Source organism: Pseudophryne corroboree, chromosome 4 (assembly GCF_028390025.1).
Source record: "Pseudophryne corroboree isolate aPseCor3 chromosome 4, aPseCor3.hap2, whole genome shotgun sequence".
In the NCBI taxonomy this organism is placed as follows: Eukaryota; Metazoa; Chordata; class Amphibia; order Anura; family Myobatrachidae; genus Pseudophryne; species Pseudophryne corroboree.
Window position 1 is genome coordinate 347,032,988 of NC_086447.1, and position 19,217 is coordinate 347,052,204.

Consider the following 19,217-nt stretch of genomic DNA (forward strand, 5'->3'; position numbering starts at 1 on the left):
CTATCCATGGCAATCAATCAGTGTTGAGGTAACGTTTATAAAGTACATGCTATAAAATTATACGTGGCAGCTGATTGGTTGCCATGGGCAACTTCTCCACTGGCTCACTTCTCCAATCTTTTCACTGTTTCATGAGTAGTCCCCAAAGTGCCAACCCACCATCTCCTAACTGCCATGTTACAGCCTCTGGGGTAAAGTTGAGAGCGATAGAGTCACAACCAATCAGCTTCTAAGTGTATTTTTTCAAACACAGTCTGTAACATGGAGCTGATTGGTACTTTATCTCCATCCACTGTTTTGCTCTCCAAGCTTTGATACATCTCCCCCTATATCTTTTGATTAAGAGAAGAAAGAAAATTAGTGCTGAAGTCTTTCCACATTTATGTGATAAGTAGTTACTCTGCTGTGCATGTAACATGTACCCTTTTTAACCACAGGGTTATATAAATGCTGTCTAAGGGACATGTACTAAGCAGTGATAAAAGTGGAGAAGTGAGCCAGTGTAGAAGTTGCCCATGGCAACCAATCAGCTGCTCTGTATACTTTTGTAGTATGCAAATTATAACTGTTATGTGAATACTGAGGAGGGGGAGACAAATCAGACTTTCGAGAGAGATAAAGTTGAGAAGTTGCCCTTAGCAACCAATCAGCATCTACTTATCATTTTATAATATGTACTTGATAAATGCTACCTCAAAGCAGATTGGTTGCCACCAGAGGTGTATCTAGGAATCCGGGTGCCCCTGGCAAAGTAAGAGACTGGCGCCCCCATATTTGAAATAGGGAAGGCGCATGTGCAAAAAAGGGGCATGATCTTGTGGGAAAGGGACATGACCACACAATAGTACTCCCAATTAAAATTACGTTTCACAGTAGTACAGTAGTAATCCTTGTCACACTGTGGAGAAATCAGCAGTGCCTGGTGCGGCCAAGGATGGGCACCGCCCGGTGATGCCACCCGAAGCCAGGGGGTATAATCAAATATTAATGGCAATGAAAAGGTATCTCTGCTCACTACCTAGTAGTATATTAAGGATAGTATTCTAGTAGTTTATTTTGAGTTTCTTCACCGGTGCCAGCTCCTGGCTGCTGCGTGAACCACCTGCCCTGGCACTGCCACTACTAAGTGATTCCACCCCCTGGTCAAGGGTGGCAACACTAGAAAGCACCACCTCCTCGGCCAGTGCACCTGGTGAGTGCCATTCTGGCCAATGGGTACTGTAGATAACCTCCTGTCCCGAGCACATAGCCGTAGTCCACACATCCTTCCAGCATAGTAGTAGTCCCCATTCCCCTCCCAGCACATAGCCGTAGTCTCCATCGCCCTCCCAGCACATAGCCGTAGTCTCCATCCCTCTCTCAGCACACAGCCATAGTCTCCCCCAGCACATAGCCATAGCACCCATCCCCTCCCTGCACATAGGCATAGCCTCCCCCCTCCCTGCACAAAACCATAGTCTCCCCCCTCCCTGCACATAGGAATAGTCTCCCCCTCCCTACACATACAGATGTAGCCACCTTTATCTTGACTGGCTGAGGCGTTTGTCCCGATCGAGCATACGCAGCGTCTCGGGGTGTAGGGAAGCGCGCCTAGTCACAGAGAGGCGTACCTAATCGCACGGAGAGCGTTTGGCGTTACCTTTACATGTAATACCTGTGATCATCCACCAGATGTCGCTTTTTACAATCACCACTGCGCATGCGTGTGGTCTCCCGTAAAATACAATACTAAAATATATAATAAGGACTACTTTACTAAGGCGTCTCATTACACTGCATACAGTAAATACTTATTATGCTGCATTATTTAATACAGTAAATACTCATTACGCTGCGTTATTTAATACAGTATATACGGTACAGATGCAAATAGTACAGCATACAGTATATGATCCATCTACAGTACTTTATGAATATGTGAGCGTCCAAGTCCCGCAGACAAAACAACATAAAACCAGTAGTGTATACTGTCGCAAATGGATGTGTTAGAAGTTCACTATTGCCTCTTGAGATTAGGAATTTTGTACAGTATGTTAGCGTCCTAATCCAGTAGCATTACAGCATAATCAAAACCAATGGATTTATTCATCTGTCTGCGGCGAAGTGGTGAAGTGTTCCGCTTCCTATACTCATAATCCCGGGTTCGATTCCTAAAGTACAAATGCATGTTAGTTTTTTCCAGACACCTTATTATTATTTTTATTCACATAAACCAGAGCAAAGCTGCAGGAGCGGTTCTACTGTTGAGGTTCTATGCTCCGTACAGTACACATACAATTCTATAGCAGGGTAGACTCAATAGAAATGGCTACCACCTATGACTCCTTGCCCCATGGAGGCCCTAGGCTACAGAGCAAGTAGCAGTCCAGATTTTGCAGGCTATGGGGCAATGCTGAAGGAGCGTCACAATCCCCTAGCTAAAATACACAGGGGCGATAGGAATAAGTGAGGTCTATGCACATTACGGTACACTGGACTCGATCGCATAGCACACTGGCAAAATGGCCACTGCCCCTGAACCCCCACCATGTGGCAGGCAGCGCTCGGATATGGAGTGAGAGATGGTATAAGTTTTGCAGGCTACGGTGCAATGCTGAAGGAGCGTCACAATCCCCTAGCCAAAATACACAGGGGAGATAGAGATAAGTGAGGTCTATGTACATTACGTTACACCGGGCTCAATCGCATAGCAAACTGACAAAACACAAGTTTTACATAAAGCAGGGCAAAGCTGCAGGAGAGTTTCTACTGTCAAGGTTCTATGCACTGTACGGTACACATACAATTCTATAGCAGGGCAAACTCAATTGAAATGGCTACCGCCTGTGACTCCTAGCTCCATGGAGGCACTCGGCTATGGAGCAAGTAACAGCACAGATTTTGCAGGCTACGGGGCAATGCTGAAGGAGCGTCAGAATCCCCTAGCTAAAATACACAGGGGTGATAGGGATAAGCGAGGTCAATGCACATAACGATACACTGCAAAGTTCCCCATGGTTTTGATTATGCCTTTTCTTTGAACACTGTATTTTCCACTGCCTCGCCCTACCCCCCATCCCACTTTCCCCTTCCCCCCTGGGAGCCTGCAAAGTACATGCAGTAGACAGGGAGGGAGTTCCGATCAGGTTACAAGACATGTGCAACAGTATACTACTGTATGTAGGAAAATCCCCCGCCCACTCTGATTTATGTGAAACCTGTGTGCACCCTTCCATTGAATGTATAACAAAGAAAAAAATAATAATAAAGATAATGTTTCAGGAGCACATTAAAAAAAAGGTTGGCACTTCCTTCCCATTGGTGTTGGTTTATGCCTTAGGGGACTCGGACGCTAATACTTGTATTTCAAGAGCACTGTATTTTCCACCGCCTCTCCATACCCCCATCGCCCTTCCCCCCTGGGAGCCTGCACAGGTCATGCAGTGGACAGGGAGGGAGTTCAGGTTAGGTACAATAAACAAATGCAGACGATCTACAGTACTGTGTTGCTCAGTTAGTTGCGTCGGAATACACTAATTTATACTCATTACCGCTGTGTATTTGTATATAGCGGAATGAATCACTGCTGCAGATTTACTTTGATTTATGTGAAACCTGTGTGCACCCTTTCATTGAATGTATAACAAAGAAAAAATAATAATAAAGTGAATGTCACGGGAACATATAAAAAAAAAGGTTGGCACTTTGGGACTCTCAGCGTGGGAGGTGGGAGCCTTCATCACTAGGTTGGTATGGAAGGGGAGACAATTAGCTACCGGAGGGTACCAACCCCAAGTTTCTGTGACCCCCACAAGGCTCATGGCAAGCGTCGGAAGCCATGGTGGGTCTGAATTATCGGGGCCCATTATATTCTATGGGAAAATGGGTCCACTTTGCGTACTGATATATCTGGTTCTGGGTGTCCCAGAGACTCAGGACTGGTACCATACAAAAGAGGAGACATTTGGCTTTCGGGGCAGACCAACCACTAGTTTATGTGACACTGGAAAGGGAAACGGGAAGCAACCGTGTTTCAGGTCCCCTCCAGTTGTCCGCCTAGCTTGCACAGGATGCAGGGTTTCTGGCTAGATAGGAAATACTGTACAGAAATGCTAAGCATGGTAATTTGACATCCAGGAACATAGGGAGTTTTTATCTCTCTCCATTATACTTAGAAAAATTACACTTGCCACTGTACGTTACAAGCTGTTCGTGCTAATTAGTACACTAGTAGAATATACTGTACAGAGATATTAAGGACAGTGATTTGGCATCCACGAACTTAGGGAGGAGCTTTAATCTCTCTCCATTGTAATCATTCTAAGTATAATGGAGAGAGATAAAAGCTCCTCCCTAAGTTCCTGGGTGCCAAATTACAGTCTTTAGTATCTCTGTATTCTATGTTCTACTAGTGTACTAATTAGCATGAACAGCTTGTAACGTACAGTGGCAAGTTTAATATTTCTATGTATAATGGAGAGAGATAAAAGCTCCTCTGTAAGTTCCTAGATGCCAAATCACCGTCCTTAGTATCTCTGTACAGTATGTTCTACTAGTGTACTAATTAGCACAAACAGCTTTTAACTGAATGCCAAATCACCGTCCTTAGTATCTCTGTACAGTATGTTCTATTAGGGTACTAATTAGCTGTTTGTGCTAATTAGTACCCTAATAGAAAATACTATACAGAGATACTAAGGACGGTGATTTGGCATCCAGGAACTTACTGAGGAGCTTTGATCTCTCTCCATTATACATAGAAAGATTAAACTTGCCGCTGTACTTTACAAGCTGTTCTTGCTAATTAGTACCCTAATAGAACATACCGTACAGAGATACTAAGTACGGTGATTTGGCATTTGGTTAAAAGCTGTTCGTGTTAATTAGTACACTAGTAGAACATACTGTACAGAGATACTAAGGACGGTGACTTGGCATCCAGGAACTTACTGAGGAGCTTTGATCTCTCCATTATACATAGAAAGATTAAACTTGCCACTGTACTTTACAAGCTGTTCATGCTAATTAGTACACTAGAAGAACATATTGGGGACTCGGACTCATACAGTACTTGCATTTCAAAAGCATAGTATTTTCCACCGCCTCCCGCTAGCCCATCGCCCTTCCCCCCTGGGATCCTGCACAGGTCATGCAGTAGACAGGGAGGGAGTTATTCACATAAACCAGGGCAAAGCTGCAGGAGCAGTTGTACTGTTAAGGGTCTATGCACCATATGGTACACATACAATTCTGTAGCAGGGCAGACTCAATTGAAATGGCTACCGCCTGTGACTCCTCGCCCTATGGAGGCCCTCGGCTATGGAGCAAGTAACAGCACAGTATTGGTGGGTCACGGGGCAATGCTGAAGGAGCGTCAGTATCCCCTAGCTAAAATACACAGGGGTGATAGGGATAAGTGAGGTCTTTGCACATAACGATACACCGCAAAGTTCCCCATGGTTTTGATTATGCCTTTTCTTTGAACACAGTATTTTCCACCGCCTCTCCCTACCCCCATCGCCCTTCCCCCCTGGGAGCCTGCACAGGTCATGTAGTGGACAGGGAGGGAGTTCAGGTCAGGTACAATACACAAATGCTGACGATCTACAGTACTGTGTTGCTCAGTTAGTTGCGTCGGAATACACTAATTTATACTCACTACCGCTGTGTATTTGTATATAGCGGAATGAATCGCTGCTGCAGATTTACTTTGATTTATGTGAAACCTGTGTGCACCCTTTCATTGAAAGTATAACAAAGAAAAAATAATAATAAAGTGAGTGTCACGGGAACACATAAAAAAAGGTTGGCACTTTGGGACTCTCAGCATGGGAGGTGGGAGCCTTCATCGCTAGGTTGGTATGGCAGGGGATACAATTAGCTACCAGAGGGTACCAACCCCAAATTTCTGTGACCCCCACAAGGCTCATGGCAAGCGTCGGAACCCATGGTGGGTCTGAATTAACGGGCCCATTATAGTCTATGGGAAAATGGGTCCACTTTGCGTACTGATATCTCTGGTTCTGGGTGTCCCAGAGACTCAGGACTGGTACCATATAATTAGTACACTAGTAGAACATACTGTACAGAGATACTAAGGACAGTGATTTGGCATCCACGAACTTAGGGAGGAGCTTTAATCTCTCTCCATTGTAATCATTCTAAGTATAATGGAGCGAGATAAAAACTTCTCCCTAAGTTCCTTGGTGCCAAATTACAGTCTTTAGTATCTCTGTATTCTATGTTCTACTAGTGTACTAATTAGCATGAACAGCTTGTAACGTACAGTGGCAAGTTTAATATTTCTATGTATAATGGAGAGAGATAAAAGCTCCTCTGTAAGTTCCTAGATGCCAAATCACTGTCCTTAGTATCTCTGTACAGTATGTTCTACTAGTGTACTAATTAGCACAAACAGCTTTTAACTGAATGCCAAATCACCGCACTTAGTATCTCTGTACAGTATGTCCTATTAGGGTACTAATTAGCACGAACAGCTTGTAACGTACATCGCAGGTTTAATCTTTCTATGTATAATGGAGAGAGATAAAAGCTCCTCAGTAAGTTCCTGGATGCCAAATCACCGTACTTGGTATCTCTGTACAGTATGTTCTATTAGGGTACTAATTAGCTGTTCGTGCTAATTAGTACCCTAATAAAAAATACTATAGAGAGATACTAAAGACGGTGATTTGGCAACCAGGAACTTATGGAGGAGCTATTATCTCTCTACATTATACAGAGAAAGATCAAACCTGCCACTGTACGTTACAAGCTGCTCGTGCTAATTAGTACACTAGAAGAACATGCTGTACAGAGGTACTATGGACAGTGATTTGGCATCCACGAACTTAGGGAGGAGCTTTTATCTCTCTCCATTATACTTAGAATAATTACAATGGAGAGAGATAAAAGCTCCTCCCTAAATTCCTGGATGCCAAATCACTGTACTTAGTATCTCTGTACAGTATGTTCTACTAGTGTACTAATTAGCACGAACAGCTTGTAACATACAGTGGCTAGTTTAACCTTTCTATGTATAATATAGAGAGATAAAAGCTCCTCCCTAAGTTCCTGGTTGCCTCCTGGTTGCCAAATCACTGTCCTTAGTATCTCTGTATAGTATTTTCTATTAGCGTACTAATTAGCACGAACAGCTTTTAACTGAATGCAAAATCACCGTACTTAGTATCTCTGTACAGTAAGTTCTATTAGGGTACTAATTAGCACGGACAGCTTGTAACGTACAGCGACAAGTTTAATCTTTCTATGTTAAATGGAGAGAGATAAAAGCTCCTCTGGAAGTTCCCAGATGCCAAATCACCATCCTTAGTATCTCTGTACAGTATGTTCTACTAGTTTACTAATTAGCACAAACAGCTTTTAACTGGATGCCAAATCACCATACTTAGTATCTCTGTACAGTATGTTCTATTAGGGTACTAATTAGCACGAACAGCTTGTAATGTACAGCGGCAAGTTTTTTCTTTCTATGTATAATGGAGAGAGATAAAAGCTCCTTAGTAAGTTCCTGGATGCCAAATCACCGTACTTAGTATCTCTGTACAGTATGTTCTATTAGGGTACTAATTAGCTGTTTGTGCTAATTAGTACCCTAATAGAAAATACTATGCAGAGATACTAAGGACGGTGATTTGGCAACCAGGAACTTAGGGAGGAGCTTTTATCTCTCTATATAATACAAAGAATGATTAAACTTGCCACTGTACGTTACAAGCTGTTCGTGCTAATTAGTACACTAGTAGAACATACTGTACAGAGATACTAAGGACGGTGATTTGGCATCTAGTAACTTACAGAGGAGCTTTTATCTCTCCATTATACATAGAAAGATTAAACTTGCCACTGTACGTTACAACCTGTTCGTGCTAATTTGTACACTAGTATAACATACTGTACAGAGATACAAAGGACAGTGATTTGGCATCCACGAACTTAGGGAGGAGCTTTAATCTCTATCCATTGTAATCTTTCTAAGTATAATGGAGAGAGATAAAAGCTCCTCCCTAACTTCCTGGATGCCAAATTACCATCCTTAGTATCTCTGTACTCTATGTTCTACTAGTGTACTAATTAGCACGAACAGCTTGTAACGTAGAGTGGCAAGTTTAATCTTTCGATGTATAATGGAGAGAGATAAAAGCTCCTCTGTAAGTTCCTAGATGTCAAATCAACGTCCTTAGTATCTCTGTACAGTATGTTCTACTAGTGTATTAATTAGCACAAACAGCTTGTAACGTACAGTTGCAAGTTTAATCTTTCTATGTATAATGGAGAGAGATAAAAGCTCCTCTGTAAATTCCTAGATGCCAAATCACCGTCCTTAGTATCTCTGTACAGTATGTTCTACTAGTGTACTAATTAGCATGAACAGCTTTTTTACCGGATGTCAAATCACCGTACTTAGTATCTCTGTACAGTATGTTCTATTAGGGTACTAATTAGCACGAACAGCTTGTAACGTATAGCGGCAAGTTTATTCTTTCTATGTATAATGGAGAGAGATAATAGCTTCTCCCTAAGTTCCTGGATGCCAAATCACCGTACTTAGTATCTCTGTACAGTATGTTCTATTAGGGTACTAATTAGCTGTTTGTGCTAATTAGTACCCTAATAGAAAATACTATACAGAGATACTAAGGACGGTGATTTGGCATCCAGTAACTTACTGAGGAGCTTTTATCTCTCTCCATTATACATAGAAAGATTAAACTTGCCGCTGTACTTTACAAGCTGTTCTTGCTAATTAGTACCCTAATAGAACATACCGTACAGAGATACTAAGTACGGTGATTTGGCATTCGGTTAAAAGCTGTTCGCGTTAATTAGTACACTAGTAGAACATACTGTTCAGAGATACTAAGGACGGTGACTTGGCATCCAGGAACTTACTGAGGAGCTTTGATCTCTCCATTATACATAGAAAGATTAAACTTGCCACTGTACTTTACAAGCTGTTCATGCTAATTAGTACACTAGAAGAACATATTGGGGACTCGGACTCATACAGTACTTGCATTTCAAAAGCACAGTATTTTCCACCGCCTCCCGCTAGCCCAACGCCCTTCCCACCTGGGATCCTGCACAGGTCATGCAGTAGACAGGGAGGGAGTTATTCACATAAACCAGGGCAAAGCTGCAGGAGCAGTTGTACTGTTAAGGGTCTATGCACCATATGGTACACATACAATTCTGTAGCAGGGCAGACTCAATTGAAATGGCTACCGCCTGTGACTCCTCGCCCAATGGAGGCCCTCGGCTATGGAGCAAGTAACAGCACAGATTTGGTGGGTCACGGGGCAATGCTGAAGGAGCGTCAGAATCCCCTAGCTAAAATACACAGGGGTGATAGGTTTAAGTGAGGTCTTTGCACATAACGATACACCGCAAAGTTCCCCATGGTTTTGATTATGCCTTTTCTTTGAACACGGTATTTTCCACTGCCTCACCCTACCCCCATCCCAATTTCCCCTTCCCCCCCTGGGAGCCTGCAAAGTACATGCAGTAGACAGGGAGGGAGTTCCGATCAGGTTACAAGACATGTGCAACAGTATACTACTGTATGTAGGAAAATCCACCGCCCACTCTGATTTATGTGAAACCTGTGTGCACCCTTCCATTGAATGTATAACAAAGAAAAAAAATAATAATAAAGTGAATGTTACAGGAACACATTAAAAAAAGGTTGGCACTTCCTTCCCATTGGTGTTGGTTTATGCCTTAGGGGACTCGGACGCTAATACTTGTATTTCAAAAGCACAGTATTTTCCACCGCCTCTCCCTACCCCCATCGCCCTTTTCCCCTGGGAGCCTGCACAGGTCATGCAGTGGACATGGAGGGAGTTCAGGTCAGGTACAATACACAAATGCAGACGATCTACAGTACTGTGTTGCGTCGGAATACACTAATTTATACTCATTACCGCTGTGTATTTGTATATAGCGGAATGAATCGCTGCTGCAGATTTACTTTGATTTATGTGAAACCTGTGTGCACCCTTTCAATGAATGTATAACAAAGAAAAAATAATAATAAAGTGAGTGTCACGGGAACACATAAAAAAAAAGGTTGGCACTTTGGGACTCTCAGCATGGGAGGTGGGAGCCTTCATCGCTAGGTTGGTATGGAAGGGGAGACAATTACCTACCAGAGGGTACCAACCCCAAGTTTCTGTGACCCCCCACAAGGCTCATGGCAAGCGTCGGAACCCATGGTGGGTCTGAATTAACGGGCCCAATTTAGTCTGTGGGAAAATGGGTCCACTTTGCGTACTGATAGCTCTGGTTCTGGGTGTCCCAGAGACTCAGGACTGGTACCATACAAAAGAGGAGACTCTTGGCTTTTGGGGCAGACCAACCACTAGTTTATGTGACACTGGAAGGGAAACGGGAAGCAACCGTGTTTCGGGTCCCCTCCAGTTGTCCGCCTAGCTTGCACAGGAAGCAGGGTTTCTGGCTAGATAGGAAATACTGTACAGAAATGCTAAGCATGGTAATTTGTCATCCAGGAACATAGGGAGGAGTTTTTATCTCTCTCCATTATATTAGAAAAATTACACTTGCCACTGTACGTTACAAGCTGTTCGTGCTAATTAGTACACTAGTAGAACAATACTGTACACAGATACTAAGGACAGTGATTTGTCATCCACGAACTTAGGGAGGAGCTATAATCTCTCTCCATTGTAATCTTTCTAAGTATAATGGAGAGAGATAAAAGCTTCTCCCTAAGTTCCTGGGTACCAAATTACCATCCTTAGTATCTCTGTACTGTATGTTCTATTAGGGTACTAATTAGCATGAACAGCTTGTAACGTACAGCGGCAAGTTTAATCTTTCTATGTATAATGGAGAGAGATAAAAGCTCCTCAGTAAGTTCCTGGATGCCAAATCACCGTACTTAGTATCTCTGTACAGTATGTTCTATTAGGGTACTAATTAGCTGTTTGTGCTTGTTCACGGGAAAACATAAAAAAAAAAAGGTTGGCACTTCCTTCCCGTTGGTGTTGGTTTATGCCTTAGACGCTCGTATTTGTAAAGCACAGTATTTTCCACCGCCTCCTGCTACCCCATCGCCCTTCCCCCCTGGGAGCCTGCACAGATCATGCAGTGGACAGGGAGGGAATTCAGGTCCTGTGCAATACACAAACGCCGAAGATCTACAGTACTGTTCTGCTCACTCAGAATACACTCATTTCTACTCATTACCGCTGTGTAGATGCATTTAGCGTAAAGAATCGCTCCTGCAGATCTACTCTTATTTATGTGAAACTTGTGTGCATCCTTCCATTGGATGTATTAGAGAGAAAAAAAAATATTAAAGTGAATATCACGGGAACCCATAAAAAAAAAAAGGTTGGCACTTCCTTCCCATTGGTGTTGGTTTATGCCGTAGGGGACTTGGACGCTCATATAATTGCATTTCAAAGGCACGGTATTTTCCATCGTCTCCCCCTACCCCCATCGCCCTTCCCCCCTGGGAGCCTGCACAGATCATGCAGTAGACAGGGAAGGAATTCAGGTCCTGTGCAATACACAAACGCCGAAGATCTACTGTACTGTTTTGCTCAATTCGTTGTGTCAGAATACACTCATTTCTACTCATTGCCGCTGTGTAGTTGCATTTAGTGTAAAGAATCGCTCCTGCAGATGTACTCTGATTTATATGTAACATGTGTGCACCTTTCCATTGACTGTCTGACAATGAAAATAAAATAATACAGTATATTATTACAATTAAAAAAAAAAAAAAAAAAAGCACATCAGGTCTCGAACCCTGGACCCCCAGCGTGGGAGGTGGGAGCCTTCATCGCTAGCCCACAACGCCTCATGAGAGATTCCCAATTTCATGTGTAAAAGTACAGCAAACAGCGCCCGGCCCCCTCTCCATTGGTGTTGGTTTATGCCTTAGGGGACTCAGACGCTCGCATTTGTAAAGCACGGTATTTTCCACCACCTCCCGCTAGCCCACCATTCCCATTATGCCTTAGGGAACTCAGATGCTCATATACTGTACAGTACATGTATTTTAAAAGCACAGTGTAGGTCACCATCTTTTTCCACCGCCTCCCGATACGCCTACAGTATTAACATTACAGTCGTCACTGACCAATTGCCAGAGCTGTAGATCAATCCGCCACTATACTGTACGATCAAAAGTACTGGATTAGTGGAGCATTAGCCACCCAGTGGTGGAGATGTGTAATGCATGCTGAGTATCTAGAATCGCCTCAACGCGCCTGCCTGTGATTAAACTCAGCTATCGCCTTAGCGTGACTAAACGTCCGTCTTGGCGGAGAATCGGTCAAGATAAAGGTGGCTACATCTGTAGGCATAGTCTCCCCCCTCCCTGCACAATGTCTTCCCCCTCCCTGCATATAGTCCTCTCCCCTCAAAGAACATATCCGTAATATGTATACCTAGTGTGATGAGCGGGGCATAACCTGGGGTGAAGGATCGCACAGTAGGCAGGAACACCACACTTCCGCACCGCACCACACTTTCTGGAGAAAGTAAACTACAGCTCCCAGCAACCTATGCTTGCAGGAGCTCCCGACAGCAAGGGCTGCTGGTAACTGTAGTTTATTTTCACTTTCTTCACTAGTCCATTGCGGTGCCGAACACCGGCGCTTGTTCCTGAATACTGTGCGATCCTCCAGCACAGGAGATGCCACTACTAAGTGATTCCTCCCATTGGCCGAGGGTGGCACTGCCGGGCGGCGCCCCCTCCTTGGCTGGCGCACCTGGCGAGAGCCATCCTGGCCAATGGGTAGATACACCCCTGGTTGCCACAGCAACTTCTCCACTGGTCCACTTCTTCACTCTTTTCTCTGCTTTGCATATCACACCCATTGTATCTCTCTTTGCATGGGTCTCTCTGGATGCAGCTGAGATTGTATATTTATTGCATGACAGTGTAATGACCATTTTTCACTTTTAAACTAACCTCCACAATGGGAAAATAAATTCCTATTCGTTATAGCATACAAATGTACATCTATAGCTAGAAATGGTAATACTGTACTACATATTGTAAAATAATTCTGACTCCCTCTAGTGGCCATTTTGCTATACAGTTATACAGTATGATAGATTTGTGTTTTGTCTCCACACTACAGAGCCCAGGATATTAGGTAATTAAATATTCTGTTGACATCAACATTCATTATACTGTAGCTGGGAGTGTTCACATAACATAAATGTCATCATTTTAGCCTGAGAAAATGTATATCAAAAGGTTGCCACACTCACGGTTACAAAAATTGCATATGAAATACACTGGAAAAAGGTCACTACACCTTAATGGAAAGTAGAGCTGCAGTAATGTGTCTTATGCACATTACAGATTAAAGTGATTAGTTACTATTTACAAACTGTAGATAGGACACCTTCTACATATTACACATATGTTAAGAGCTGGATTTTCTTATAACACATCTAATAAATGTGAATCCATACAACATTACATTAGAAATTGGTGTTGCTCCCAGATAAGCTGTTACCTCTCATCTTGTACCCAATGCAATATACTGTATTACAGTAATTTTTATGTAATATCACACTGAGACCTATTCGTTCTTCCTCTGACTACATATATAATACAGGTTGAGTCTCCCTTATCCAAAATGCTTGGGACAAGAGGTATTTTGGATATGGGATTTTTCCGTATTTTGGAATAATTGCATACCTTAATGAGATATCATGGTGATGGGGCCTAAATCTAAGCACAGAATACATTTATGTTACATATACACCTTATACACACAACCTGAAGGTCATTTTAGCCAATATTTTTTATAACTTTGTGCATTAAACAAAGTGTGTCTACATTCACACAATTCATTTATGTTTCATATACACCTTATACACACAGCCTGAAGGTCATTTAATACAATATTTTTAATAACTTTGTGTATTAAACAAAGTTTGTGTACATTGAGCCATCAAAAAACAAAGGTTTCACTATTTCATTCTCCCTCAAAAAAGTCCGTATTTCGGAATATTCCGTATTTCGGAATATTTGGATATGGGATACTCAACCTGTATATTCATTCTCTGCCAGCACTCAGGTATTCAAAAAACTTGCTCCTGTGCACAATTCAAGATCCAGATATCTCCCAGTAAAGAAGGCACTCAGAGACAGTAAATTTCCAATCACAACCACATGTATTGGTGAAGTACTTTAGGGGTAACATCCCTGTTTTCAGGACCACACAGTAAAAAGTGTTACTCTTCTTATTGTGTGGTCCTGAGGACGGGGTTGTTACCCCGAAAGTACTTCACCAATGCATGCAGGGTCGGATCTAGACTTTTCTTTTAGGGGGGGGCGGTTTATTCATTCCTGACTCCTCCCCATACACTCATTACTCCTCCCACTTCCCATCCCAACTGTCCATTAATGCTCTAAAGAGCACATAAAGCATTGCCAGGCTGTACATGTACTTCTTATGTAGCAAACACACACACACACACACACACACACACACACACACACACACACACCGAGCACATGTAACTACTAACACACTGATGGTCGGCACACACTGCCCAAGGTGGGGGTGACGGCACGTGATGATGGCAGATGGGGCTTGGGCCCCCAGGGACACGGAGGATGGGGAGGGATCTCAGTGCAGCCACACAACATCACCTGGCAGCGCAGGGAGCCAGAACGACCCCTGTCCATGCCTGTGGGGCTAGTGTTGCTGCAGCGTGCCATGTATTGGTACGGGTAGCCGGATGCTGGGGAGGGGGATGCTGCCGCTATGAAGGATCCACCTTCAGGTGAGAGATACTGGACTGTGCTGGCTGCTGCAGGCGCTGACGGCGGGGGAGTCAGGGGAGGAATTTGAGCGATGTCAGCAGAGGGAGATCGCTGCTGCACTGGATCGCTGCCACCCAGAGCGTCATACCCCCACCTCCCGCAGTGACCGGGCCCATGATGGAGGAGCGGCCAGTGCACAGCCCCTGTCTGAACAGCACATCCAGCTCGTTCTCCCCATTGTGCACCGAAGACAGCTTGCCCCGCTACCATGGGATCTTCCTCATGCCGCTGCAGGACCTGGTGGCTGTGGCTGGCAATGTGGCCGCCGTCACCATCATGTAAGTGGGCGTGGCTATGACTGGTAGGGTGTCGTTCGCCCCCACCCCCCCTGGATCCGGCCCTGAATACACGTGGTTGGGATTGGAAATTTGTTGTCTGGGTGCCTTCTTTATTGGGAGATATATATGCGAAAGCCCTCACTCACTCACTCACTCACTCACTCACTCACTGACTGACTCATCAGTCATCACTAATTCTCTTGCTTCCCGATATGTTAGGAAGCTGAAACTAAACAGGTATTCTTCAGGTAGGAAATAGGAAAACTACGTAATTAGAATTCTAATACACCTCCCCTAAGGGGATGAAAATGGGGTTGACATAATGACATCAGTACCGAAGCGTGGATTTCGTTGCATTGCATGAATGATAGCGCCCAAACGGACAATCGGATCAACATTTTGATTGCACCTCCAGTGGGTAGAATGTAATAATCTACAAAAATGGTCCTGTCTTTTTTACCGTATCTGCTACGGGTGCTCCCCCGGGATACGCTCATTAGGTCGACCACACCTAGGTCGACAGTCATTAGGTCAACCACTATTGGTCGACATGGTCATTAGGTCGACATGGAAAAAGGTAGACATGCATTTTTCTAATTTTTTTTCCACATTTTTGAACTTTTTCATACTTTATGATCCACGGGGACTACGATTGGGAATAGTAACCTGTACCTTGCCCTAAGCGAGGGGACACGGTGCACTAATTGGGGTTCTCCATCACTTTACGATGAAAACGACACCAGAAAAAAGTAAAAAAAAGCTCATGTCGACCTTTTTCCATATCGACATTGTTCATGTTGACCTAATGACTGTGTCGACCTATTTCAGGTGTCGACCTAGTCACTGTCAACCAATAGTGGTCGACCTAATGACCGTCGACCTAACGCATGTCGACTCTATGACCCATACCCGCTCCCCTAGTAACGCCAAGAACCAGCTATTAATATATACTTACATTAAGACGTCTCAAATTGACATCTCTATAGATTTACCAAAATGTTAACACTCCTATACATTTACATCCGTGAAAATCAGAAACTCCTGCGAAGAACGGGTACAACAGCTAGTAGGTGTGTGTGTGTGTATATATATATATATATATATATATATATATATATAATAGTATATATAATTATAATATATATATAGTAGTCCACTATTCTCACCATTCCTAGATTCCTAGATTTGGGGTGCAATATGGTATGTGAATGTGACCACATTATTTAAATAAAAATCACAGAGGCTCTGCACTCACCATAATAACTCGCCATAATAAATAAGGAGGTTTTCGTCATATATTGATCAATACATTTAAGCCTGCAGCCCCCATCATGTGACCCTATTTTTCTGCAAGGCCTAATCTGTCACTCAGAATTCTATACATTGCAATTAGACTTTAGATGTGCTAACGTGTTTAAAGCTCACAGCACGTTGGCTTTTAATACACATACACACACATGCAGTCATGCACACGTATATACATATATACAGACAGTCCATATAAGCAGTGCATACAAGGATGATGAAATTGTGCAGACACGGTATACACTATAGAGGGTAGAGAGTACCCATGCCTAGTGTTTACAGGCTGAAGTGGCTGAATAGTGACACTTATTTACCTTACACATGTTTACATGATACATATAGTAATATCTACAGATAATGTATAAGGAAACACCCAATGACTGAGATGACTAATATGATAATTAAGCACACAACTTTCCTGGGGATCAGTACGTAATCCCGCTGGATGGGATCCCGGCGGTCGAAATCCCGACGCTGGAATCCCGACCACACAATCCCGACCGGGGTGGCGAGCAGAATGCAGCCCCTTGCGGGCTCGCTTCGCTCACCGCGCTGCGGGCGCGGTGCCTCGCTACGCTCGGCACACTATTATATTCTCCCTCTATGGGTGTCGTGGACACCCACGGAGGGAGAATATGTCGGGATTGTGGCGGTCGGGATTTCGGCGTCGGGATTTCGACCACCGGGATCCCGTCCAGCGGGATGTTGACCGCATCCCCTTTCCTGCATGATTAGGGATAGTAGTGTGTGTAGACAAGGGTGTACCTATAGCTGCAGCAGTTCTATAAGCTTTTGGCCCTGGCTGATTAGCAGGCCTAGGATCCATGGCTCATGCAGGCCCTCACTTTATTTGCACATTATTGGTTTTATATATATATATATATATATATGCTCTGATCACAGGTCATACTTTTTAAAAACATTTATAAACCACTTAACTGGCATGGTCAATTTTCATGCAACTGCGTCGTCCTACCCTGTCCCCCCGTTTTTAATGAGGAGATCCGTTCTGCAGATGTGCATAATATAATGTTTAAATATTTTGAAAAATACTTTTTCAACTTTATTAAATAAAATAAATTTTAAAAAACAATGTTGTTAACGCTTTTGAAGGGAAAAATCGTCAGTTAAGTTTAATAAGCTCAAATGAATCCTTGTTTCTTTACAGGCTGCCATAAAGCCTAAATGTGGTCGGTTGGTTGGGTTCTCTTCTGGAGGGGAGAATCCTCATGGGGTTAAAGCTGTCACCAGAGGGCAGAGGTGCGCTGTCGCTCTCTGGTTCACGTTAGATCCGATGTACAGAGAACTGGTGAGTTGCACAAAACATGCTGACAAAGTAGTGCTGCTACTTGTAGTTATTCGGTAACATTTCCCACCCCACACATTTCTCACAGGGAAAGCTCAGAGAATAAGGCCTACTTGCTCACTTTCTGACTCTCCGGAAAGCGGGCAGCCAGGTTAGCGATGCAGTGGGCATTATGTGGCCAATTGGCCTCACCCACCAATATACAATTTCACAATTACCAGTATTGTAAAGCATTATGCAGGGCCACCAAGACCTGATTCAGTGCAAATTGCATTATCAAGTTGCCCGGTCCACCCACTCAGGAAGTGAGTGGCAACGGGCGGTTGCGATGGCATTTCAGGGGACTTAACACCCAGGCACATGTTCCCCTGTCATTTAAAATAATCTTTTTCTTACTTTGCAGTTGCACGGGGGTCACCAGTATGAGGTTGCTGCTGTAAGCCCTCCCCGTGCAGCTATGAATGATCACAGCCCGCAGCCCCATAGGTGTAGTAAGGGTGGGGTGAGCGGGGTATGTGCCGGGGATGCCAATCGGGGGCTTGCTTACAGGGTAAGAGCAGGCTCGAAGCCCACATAGTCCACTCTGTATTTCCCACATACCAGCCAGTGGCAGATCACCGATGCCCCAGTAGAAATGCGCCATCTTTACAAAGCTACTGGCAGATCACTGAGATAGCAGCATCGGTTCCTGGCTCCCGGCAGCATCAGTGTATGGAATCGCCTGTTGCTGTATATACAGTATGTGTGAATAAGTATTTCTGCTTTCAGGAACGGCTGCAGGCGGATCAGGTCATACAGTCACTAGACCATACTGATCATATAAGTGGAGGAAGAGAAGAGCTGAATATCAACCCTAAGGATGAGCTATAACAAGGGATGTTTGATTAAAAAAGAGTATTTATTAATTATTAATCTTATTAGAACATTTTATTTTTGTACAAAGCATAAAATGTAATGTAAATAATAAGCCACAAGAAGGAGCTCAAATTATATTTCCCCTGAAGCGTTTTTTTTTCTCTATTCTATATATTGTACAGTTTTTGTTTCCTGGAATTTACTACTGAGAACTGTACTGTATTTGTGTTTCTAGAATGTTGTTGTCGCCAGTATTATAATTAGTATTAATTCCATAATAATGCCCCATATGTATTCTGCTACTGGAAGAAACCCTGCGAGGAGCTGGATTGTTTCCTGGCCAGAGTTACACATCTTATACTGTAAATGAATCTGTTGGTCTGTTTCAGCGTCTCTTTATTTATTTATCTACATAACTTTATAATTGATAAATAATATATTTATTTTCTACAATACTGAAAACAATCAAATAAGATTTTACCTTACAATGGAAAATATCAGGGCATTGGATGAGCTTTGTTTGTTGATTATCTAATAAAATAAGATTTTGTCCAATGATGCTACAACAAATTTGTTTACCCTACACAATGATTTCTGAGCTGGTTATTATAAGTGTCTGATACCAAATGCTGCTTTCCTCCATCCGTAGTTA

At 43.3% G+C, this 19,217-nt stretch overlaps 1 protein-coding gene across 3 annotated transcripts in view; it reads left to right on the top strand.

Annotated features, from left to right (window-relative positions):
• P3H2 (prolyl 3-hydroxylase 2) overlaps window positions 1-18,950 on the top strand; it is a 267,791-nt gene extending 248,841 nt beyond the window's left edge. For all 3 annotated transcript variants that reach the window (XM_063916463.1, XM_063916464.1, XM_063916465.1), the window contains 2 exons: window positions 17,573-17,713; window positions 18,479-18,950. In XM_063916463.1, the coding sequence (XP_063772533.1) occupies window positions 17,573-17,713; window positions 18,479-18,580 (243 nt within the window). In that variant the 3' untranslated portion in view covers window positions 18,581-18,950. The remainder of the gene's footprint in view (window positions 1-17,572; window positions 17,714-18,478) is intronic.
• The last annotated feature ends 267 nt before the right edge of the window (window positions 18,951-19,217 follow it).